This window comes from Cebus imitator, unplaced genomic scaffold, assembly GCF_001604975.1.
Source record: "Cebus imitator isolate Cc_AM_T3 unplaced genomic scaffold, Cebus_imitator-1.0 Scaffold42, whole genome shotgun sequence".
Lineage (NCBI taxonomy): Eukaryota > Metazoa > Chordata > Mammalia > Primates > Cebidae > Cebus > Cebus imitator.
The window spans coordinates 16,483,968-16,494,115 of NW_016107357.1; the positions used below are offsets into that span (position 1 = coordinate 16,483,968).

The window sequence follows — 10,148 nt, forward strand, 5'->3', positions numbered from 1 at the left end:
GACGGGGTTTCACCATGTTGACCAGGATGGTCTCGATCTCTTGACCTCGTGATCCACCCGCCTTGGCCTCCCAAAGTGCTGGGATTACAGGCTTGAGCCACCGCGCCCGGCCTTTTTTTTCTTTTTTTTAGTAGTAGTAGAGATGGGGTTTCACCATATTGGCCAGGCTGGTCTTGAACTCCTGACCTCAAGTGGTCCACCTGCCTCAGCCTCCCAAAGTGCTGAGATTACAGGTGTGAGCCACCGTGCCTTGCCAATAAATGTGATTTCTACATACCGCTCTAGACTAAGCCATTCTGCAATACTAAAAAAATGAGATACTAAATGAGTTTCAGTAGCCAAGTTTGGAAAAATTACTAAAGAACCAAGCAAGCCTGAATAGAGGAGAGGAGGGACAATCCTCCCCGCTCACTACGGCCCATATGAAAAAACCCTCAACTTCCTGCTTTTTTTAAAAAAGAATAAAGGATTCTTTATCTTTTTGTGCTCTGCTGCAGTTTGCTCCATAACAGAAGCATAAAAGCCAGAGGATAAATAAAAGATCAGTGTAAGCTGCCTCTGTCCAGCTCCCACGTGCCAGAAAGGCCATTCAGCTGCAAGCCGATTGCCCGATCACGACTGTGGTCCTGCTGCTCATTCCTCTTCATCTTCACTGGCTCCCAGCTCCCCAGAAGGAGAACTCAACCCCAGTAACTGGTGCAACCTTTCCGAACCGCAATTTAATGAGAGCCTTTAAAAAGGTGGCCAGGTGTGGTGGCTCACGCCTGTAATCCCAGCACTTTGGGAGGCTGAGGCAGGTGGATCACTTGAGATCAGGAGCTTCAGACCCGCCTGGCCAACATGGGGAAACCTCGTCTCTGTTAAAAATGCAAAAAATTAGCTGTGTGTGGTGGTGTGCGCCTGTAATCCCAGCTACTTGGGAGGCTGAGACAGAAGAATCACTTGAACCCAGGAGGCGGAGGTTGCAGTGAGCTGAGATCACATCACTGCACTGCAGCCTGGGAGACAGAACAAGGTTGTTGTCTCAAAACGACAACAACCCAGAAAAAAAAAGAACCAAAGGGGTGCTTAACCTGGAATCCAATGATCCCCATAGGAATTCATATTCATGAATATTATTCAATGGGTCGCTACATGAGCGAGACATCGTCTCAAAAATAAAATAAAATAAATTAAAAAAAAAATAAAAAGTTCCTATTGTTTGACTCAGTGCTTCTATTTCTAGGAACTGAGTCCTAGAAAAGAATCAGAAATTTGGCCAAGATTTATGATTAAGATGATCATTTCAACTTACAATGAGAGGGGAAACTGGAAACAACCCAAGCTTTAGAAAAGAGAAGAATGGTTTGAATTAATAGCCATCCAGTAGCATCATACAGAGTCCTTTAAAAATGTTTTCTTTTTTTTTTTTTTTCCTGAGATGGAGTCTCGCTCTGTCGCCCAGACTGGAGGGCAGTGGCGCAATCTCGGCTCACTACAACCTCTGCCTTCCAGGTTCAAGCAATTCTCCTGCCTCAGCCTCCCAAGTAGCTGGGATTACAGGTGCACGCTGCCATGCTCAGCTAATTTTTGTGTACTTTAGTAGAGATGGGGTTTCATCATGTTGCCCAGGCTGGTCTCGAACTCCTGAGCTCAGGCAATTCACCCACCTCAGCCTCCCCAAGTGCTAGGATTACAGGCATGAGCCACCTCACCCGGCCTAGACAGTGTTTTCAAAGACTGCTTAATGAAACTATTAAACATTCATGAATTGTGCTAACTGAAAAGGTGAAGCTATAACAATGTGGTATGACTGCAATTTTATTTAAATAAAAACTATAACCCTATGTAACATGGCGAAACCCCATCTGTACAAAAATTTGAAAATTGGCCAGGCATGGGAGTGTGCCTATAGTCCCAGCTACTCAGGAGGCTGAGGCAGGAGGATCGCTTGAGCCCAGGAAGTTGAGGCTGCAGTGAGCTGAGACTGTGCCACTGCACTCCAGCTTGGGCGACAGAGTAAGACTTGTCTCAAAACAAAAAAACAAAAATACTATACATACCACTGTGTATCCATGTTAAATTTCCCAATTTTGATAACTACTGTGTCCTTGTAAAAGAATGTCCTTGTTCTTAGGAAAAACAAATGAAGTATTTAAAGAATGAACTATCATGATATATACAACTTATTCTGAAATGGTCAGAATATACATAGAGAGTGAAAGAGAAAATGGTAAAGTAAATGTGGCAAAATGTTAACAATTGGTGAAGCTAGATAAATAGTATGTGAAAATTTTTGTGCTATTTGCAGTTTTCATGTAAGTTTGAAATTATTTAAACCCAAGCACCAAATGGAGAATAAGTGTAGTTTTTTTTTTTTTTATAAGTGTAGTTTTTAAAAGTACATATAGATGTGGCCAGGTATAGTGGCGCATGCCTGTATAATCCCAGCACTTAGGGAGGCTGAGGCAGGCAGATCACTTGAGGTCAGGAGTTCCAGACCAGCCTGGCCAACATAGTGAAACCTCATCCCTACTAAAAATACAAAAATTAGCCAGGTGTGGCAGCATGTATCTGTAGTCCCACCTACTCGGGAGGCTGAGGCAGGAGGATTGCTTGAGCCCAGGAGGCAGAGGTTGCAGTGAGCTGAAATCATGCCACTGCACTCCAGCCTGGGTGATGGGAGGGAAATCCTGTCTCAAAACAAAACAAAACAAAACAAAACAGGGTACATGTAGATGTATAATACAATTATAAAATTATATTAATTATATTATCTGGAAATTATATGCTGGGATATTTGATATACATGTAAATAGACAGATGCTGGAGAAAATGCTGAGAGGAAATACACTTAAATGTCATAATAATTATGTCCAGGTTTTACAATTCTAAGTTATGCTATTGTCTTTTTTGCACAAAATTCTCTACAAGGAGTGTGTCCTATGTCTGTAAGAGGAGGGAAGGTGACTGTAAGCAGCTAAGGCCCAGTGTATTTCCCTCTCCAGATTCCAGAGACAGTCCCAGCTCATGGTTGCACGGTGGGTCAGGAGCATGAGGCTGGTGGCTGGCCCAAGGCTGGTCCTGGGACACGGTGGGGCTCACCTGAGCTGGAGTAGTGGTACAGCTCCGTGTAGGGCTCAATGTGCACGGAGGAGCCGAAGGGAATCTGCGGCACGCGGCCCTCCAGCTCCGTGTCAATGGTCAGGTGTCCATGCTCATCAATGCCGCTGAACCGCTGCTTAATGACCAGCTTGCCCGGGTGCTCCATGAAGGTCACCTCAGCCTGGCGAGTGAACTCGCCCCCTGAAAAACAAGACAAGACTGTCACTTTGCCATCTGGGGTGGATGCCCTTCTGTCCACCTCAGGTCACAGTGTGGAGCGGCATTGGTGTGAACCCTTCTGTGGGTGCTTTAGTTTGGCTGGTAGACCATGGAGCTGGTGACAACGAGAGAGCTCAGACATCCCTGTAGCCCAGCTGAGCCATGCACAGAGGAGAGAAGAGGCTTCCCAGCCACAAACCAGCATCTGCGACGGGTTGACTCAAGAGTTGTTGTGGAAATAGCAGAGGACGGGAGTTTGACTCCCAGCGGTGCTAGGTTCTGTCTGGGTAAACTTGGGTAAGCTACTTAACTTCTCCGAGTCTCCATTTCCTGGTGATTAAAAAAAGAATACAGTCTATGTTGTAAAGGACACAATGTATGTTCTGCAAATTGTCAGGTGCCCCACAATGCCAGTTACAGTGATAATTATTGAAATAGCTAAGTCCTGGTCAGATGAGTGAGTTGCTCAGGGCAAACCATTCCCAGTACTGAAAACCACCCTAGGATCACATGCTACCATGATGGCTCAGGAACTTCTCTTGGTCTGTGCAAGACGGCAGCCCCAGACAGGCAGGAAAAGTACTTCTCCCTTTTCCACAATGGCCTGCCCCATGATAGCAGGGGTTGACAAACTACGGCCTCAGGGCTAAATCTTGCCAGCTGCTTATTTTTGTACAACCCTTGAGCTAAGAAAGGTTTTTACTTCTTTTTTTCTTTTCTTTTGAGACGGAGTCTCACTCTGTCACCTAGGCTGGAGTACAGTGGTACAATCTTGGCTCACTGCAACCTCCACCTCCCGGGTTCAAGCAATTCTCTGCCTCAGCCTCCTGAGGATCTGGGATTACAGGCACATGCCACCACACCTGGCTAATTTTCTTTTGTATTTTTAGTAGAGACATGGTTTCACCATCTTGGCCAGGCTGGTCTCGAACTCCTGACCTCATGATCCACCTGCGTCGGCCTCCCAACATGCTGGGATGACAGGCGTGAGCCACTGTGCCCAGCCAATGGTCTTTACATTTTATTAATGGTTAAAAAAATAAAAAATCAAAAGAACAGCATTTCATAGTATGTGAAAATTATATAAAATTTAAATTTCAGTGCCCATTCAAAAAGTTGTATTGAAACACAGCCGTGCTCATTCATTTATATGTTGTCTGTGGTTGCTTTTCACTCTACAATGACAGTTGAGCCGTTGCAACAGAGACAATATGGCCTAAAATATTTAGGCATAGCTTAAAGTATTTACTATTAAGCCCTCTGCAGAAAAAGTTAGACAACCCCAGCTTTATAGTTGAACAAGTCCCAGGCAAATATCTCATTGATAACACAGGACCAGGAGAAATTCAGTAGGATCACTGCAGTAGCAGAGATGTGCTATTGTGGGGAATTTGCAGACTCCCTCTCCCTCATCCCTGCTGAAGTCCATGTATATTACAAAATATCACCAATATAAACGAACTCATTTAAAAATACCACCAGTGTGAAAGCTGTGCAGGGAAGGAGTGGGGTCTGTGAGTTTTACTGCCCCCAATTATAAAGTAGCAAATCTTTTGAGCAGGTTCACTCCTTTTTTTTTTGAGATGGAGTCTTGCTCTGTTGCCCAGGCTGGAGTGCAATGGCACGATCTTGGCTCACTGCAAGCTCCAACTCCTGGATTCAAGCAATTCTCCTACCTCAGCCTCCCCCAGCTGGGGACCACAGGTGCCCGCCACCACGCCCAGATAATTTTTTGTATTTTTAGTAGAGAAGTGGTTTCACTGTGTTGGCCAGGATGATCTCAATCTTCTGACCTTGTGATCTGCCCTCCTCGGCCTCCCAAAGTGCTAGGATTACAGGCGTGAGCCCCTGCGCCCAGCCTCACTGCTTTTCTAATACATAGCCTCTCCTTTCTTAAGACAGCCACACTCTGTGTATTTATATGCCATGACTTTGAGGGGTTACCAGCGTGGAGCCTGGATGGAGACTCTACTTCCAGCAGTGGTTCCTCTAATAAAGCCTTGGCTAAGGCTCCAGGTTGGCTGAGGCAGTGCGGGAGAAGGCAGGTCTAGGTTGTCAGAGGCAGTGGCTAGGTACCTGTGCCCCAGCACAAAAGCTCCAGGTCCTGGAAGTGACCAGCGATGAAGGACACAGACTCCTTCCACCCAGCTGTTCCTGGGAGTGGGTCTGCAGCACTCAAAGGTTGGGCTTGTCTCGGCAGAGCAAGGGAAAGGCCACGACAACACCAAGGAAACATCCTTCAAGCCATCTGGCCACATGTCCAATAATGACTGAACCTTCCTCAGTAGGGCATGGTCTCTAAAAAAACTCCAAAGATATTCAAGTTTCCTAAGACTTCTGAGGATTATGTTGATGCAGCTTAATTAACCAGCTAGAAATGACAGGTTCCTTCTCTCTGAGCAGATACTAAGGAAATGTCAAAGTCAATTTCAGGTTGGTTTGGAATTCAGAGGCAGGCTTGATAGAATGAGGCAAACTGTGAGCCCCACAGTTTTGGCTGTGAGGTTCTATGAGCTGATATTACTCGTTCTGCCAGAAACACCTAAATCTCTACCAGGAGACTGCTCCTCAATCAAAACCCAATTCTAGGCAGTCTCGGTTGCTATATACTAATGGTAATATTACATGTTCATTTTACCTCATCATCTTATTTCCAGGATAGAACTACAGGATGTCCTGTCTTCTGACAAAATGGAGCAACAGCATGCTCTTCACTAAGTTGTCTGCAGACTCAGAGTTCTCTTTCTATTCATTCCCAGGCCTCCCCCCAGGCACCACTCTGTGACCCATTAATTTTCATGTCGGATGTAAATTACCAGTGATGCTGAACCCATTCTTGAATCCATCTTGCTCCACTGCAAACATCCATCCAATGATGCCTCCAACTGGGGCCAGCGGAAGCAGAGAATATCCAAGGGTCTCGGGAATGGTACTGATGGCCGTGTAGGAGCGCCCGTGGTTCATTACTACGTAAGAGTGGAGGTCAGTGTTCTCAAAGACAATGGGGACCTGGCTGTTCCCCACAAAGATCCTTCCTTTCACCTTGCCATTGACTCGCTGGGGGGAACCTGAGCAAGAAAACAAAGAAAGAATGTAGAGACCACTTCCAAGCCAGCCTTTCAAACAAGAGTAACGTGTATGACCTGTACTTATTGAAGAAAGGAAAGAATCAAAACAGCACTGGCATACATGGCTTTGGGTAAGCAAAAGGAGCTGTTCTTCCTGAGAGTACCCACAGCTGCATGCTGTGAGCCTTCAAAATTCCAATGCCCCTGACTCTCTCTTCCCTGTGACTGAAAATGGATAGCACAAAAGGTGGCTCCACATACAGCTATTGAGGAACTGCAGGAGCAAAAAATAGAATTTCAGAAGAATATCAGGGTGATCTAGAACTAAGGGGACCATAGAATTTCTCATATCTGACAGTAAAAGGAGGCCAGGCATGGTGGCTCATGCCTGTAATGCTAGCGCTTTGGGAGACCGAGGTGGGTGGATCACCTGAGATCAGGAGTTCAAGATCAGCCTGACCAACGTGGTAACACCCCACCTCTGCTAAAAATAAAAAAAAATTAGCTGGGCATAATGGCAGGTGTCTGTAATCCCAGCTACTGTGGAGGCTGAGGCGAGAGAATCGCTTGAACGCGGGAGGCTGAGGTTGCAGTGAGCCAAGATCACACCATTGCACTCCAGCCTGGGCAACAGAGCGAGACTCCGTCTCAAAAAAAAGGCGGGGGAGAGAGAGTAAAAGGAGCAAAACTGCTCATTTCATTGGGACAGCAAGGCTAACCTGAATGGCCCTGGAAGTGTAGACATTGGCCTGCGTGATCTTTAACACACTTTAATAAACACTGGGCTCACATACAGTCTCATAGCCAGCATTAGGACTGACAGTCTGCATCCCGGAGCCCTGGCCAGCACAAGCCACACACACACGTGCAGAGTGCACCGCCCAGGCCACACAGGAATGCCCTCTGAGTCAGAGCCAGCATGGTGCGCCTGGTGCTGAGAGTTCCATGTCGACAATTGGGACTGATGGGATTGCGACCTACTATGACAAATTTATAAGCTTCCTTAATGCATTGACGATAAATTGATCTGGGATGCCATTTTTGCTTAAAAAACTACATTCATAATAAATGTTTGCATATACCTGGGGAAAAACTGCTAACTGGTTAACTCAGGGCAAGCATGGTGAATGTTCATTTTCTATAAATTTGGATGTTTGAGTATTTATTTATTTATTTATTTATTTATTTTTGAGACGGAGTTTCGCTCTTGTTACCCACACTGGAGTGCAATGGCGCGATCTCGGCTCACCGCAACCTCCGCATCCTGGGTTCAGGCAATTCTCCTGCCTCAGCCTCCCCAGCAGCTGGGATTACAGGCACGCGCCACCATGCCCAGCTAATTTTTTGTATTTTTAGTAGAGACGGGGTTTCACCATGTTGACGAGGATGGTCTCGATCTCTTGACCTCGTGATCCACCTGCCTCGGCCTCCCAAAGTGCTGGGATTACAGGCTTGAGCCACCGCGCCCGGCCCTGTTTGAGTATTTATAATTTGCATATAGTTATTATTGTTTAAACAGGAAAAAAAATGATAACTAGAGAAATTATGTTGCTCTTTGTTGTATTCAAATAAGAAAATTGAAGATTACTGTATGACCCAGCAATTCTAATTCCTACGTATACAGCCAAGAGAAAGGAACACGTATGTCCACACAAAAATGTGTACACAAATGTTCTTAGCAGCATTATTCATCAGAGCCAAAAGGGAAACAACTCAAATGTCCATTAACTGATAAACAAAATATGGTACAGCCATCCATTAGGGTATTATTTGGCTAGAAAAAGGCACGAGGCTGGGTGCGGTGGCTCACACCTGTAATTCCAGCACTTTGGGAGTCCAAGGCAGGTAGATCATCTGAGGTTAGGAGTTCGAGACCAGCCTGGCCAAAATGATGAAACCCAGTCTCTACTAAAATTTAAAAAATTAGCTGGGTAGGGTGGTGGGCGCCTGTAATCCCAGCTACTCAGGAGGCTGAGGCAGGAGAACTGCTTGAACCCGGGAGGCAGAGGTTGCAGTGAGCTGAGACGGTGCCACTGCACTCCAGCCTGGGCAACAAGAGTGAAACTCTGTCCCGAAATAAATAAATAAATTAAATTAATTTAATTTAATTAAAAGAAAAAGGCATGAAATACTGATATGTGCTAAAACTTGCAAGAACCTTGAAATCATCATGCTTAGGGAAAGCAGTCAGATACAAAAGGTCATGTATTGTACGATTCTATTTATATGAAACGTCCAGAATGGGAAGACCCATAAAGACAGAAAGTAGGTGAGGGCTTGACAGGGGTTGGGGGGATTTGGAGAAATCAAGACTGGCTGCTAATGGATACAGTGTTTTTGGCGGGGTGATTAAAATGTTCTAGAATTAGAGATAATAGTTGGACAACTTTGTGAACATATTAAAACCCACCAAATTGTATACTTTAAAAAGTATGTGAATCATAGCTCAGAAAAACAAAACTGAAGGAAGAGGGAAAACAAAGTTCATGTTGCATTGTTCAGGTTTGATGTGGCATTTCTTTCAGTTACTGACTGCACATATCTTATTTCTATTCCTAGATTATGGTAATCATAGGATCAGGACTTTCACACCCAGCCCCTCACAGGTTCTCTTTACGTAGGGTTTTCTCTTTATGCAGGGTTTTCTTTACGTAGTCAGTTCTCTGTGAATGTTGTTGAAAAGCCTAGGCAGGGACTGGCACCTGGGGGTCAGCTTCATTCTAATGACCTTTTGCTGCATTCCATATGCCCAAACTGCTCAACAGGTTCTCTGATCAGCCAGGGCATATCCAACACAGAGTCATTCTGCACACACGTTGTGTCATTTCACTGGGGAATGCTGTGAAGTTAGCTGGCCAACAGTGCAGAAAGGCATCCCAAGAATATTAGAGAAACAAGCAAGAAAGCCAAATTAAGAAAACAAACAAAAGTGTTCCCACCAATCCTTGAACTAGAAACATTTTTTTTTAAGTAGCAAGAATCCAACAAATATTTAAACCACAAATCAATTCCAGGGTGTATATATAATGTCAAAATATGTGGCTGAACAGTTGGTCGTATCTGAGCTTGCTGCCAAACACAAACTGTTCAGCATTTCAAGCTCGGATATTTGGGGTAAAAAGGGCTAATGAGGTTGCTCGTTAAACATAAGCTTTTATTGTGGATTTTGGAAGCTTCTCCTGGGGTGGGGAAGGTATAAAAGCCAAGCCTGAAACAAAGAAGCAAGGGCACACCGCCCGTGGGGTGATGGAATTTGGAAGAAAAGAGAACACACTTTGGAGAAGTTAATAACATCTCCCAAAATTAATAAGTAAAGCATACTCAATTTTCTTTCACTGCTGAAGGTAGTATTTTTTTAAACCTCACTTTATCTAATGGTGACACAGAAGGAAATGATTTTTTGTTTTTAGCAACTTAAAATGATAATGGATTTAACTGTGACTATGGCAGGCAAGGGGTCTGAAAAACCATTCTTCCAGCTGAGTTTTATTTAGTCAAATTTTGCAAAGCAATTGAAGTTCTACATTAAACACACAAGGAAGGCCGGGCGCGGTGGCTTAAGCGTGTAATCCCAGCACTTTAGGAGGCCAAGGTGGGTGGATCACGAGGGCAAGAGATCGAGACCCTCCTGGTCAACACGGTGAAACCCCGTCTCTATTAAAAATACAAAACATTAGCTGGGCATGGTGGCGCGTGCCTGTAATCCCAGCTACTCAGGAGGCTGAGGCAGGAGAATTGCCTGAACCCAGGAGGTGGAGGTTGCGGTGAGCTGAGATC

General features: G+C 45.0%; 1 protein-coding gene across 1 annotated transcript in view; it reads right to left on the minus strand.

Annotated features, from left to right (window-relative positions):
• Window positions 1-10,148, minus strand: part of NID1 (nidogen 1) — an 89,078-nt gene that overhangs the window by 51,767 nt on the left and 27,163 nt on the right. Inside the window, exons 6-7 of the mRNA XM_017526593.2 lie at window positions 6,120-6,371; window positions 3,085-3,285 (exon numbers count right to left, since the gene is read on the minus strand). Coding sequence (XP_017382082.2) covers window positions 3,085-3,285; window positions 6,120-6,371 — 453 coding nt within the window. The remainder of the gene's footprint in view (window positions 1-3,084; window positions 3,286-6,119; window positions 6,372-10,148) is intronic.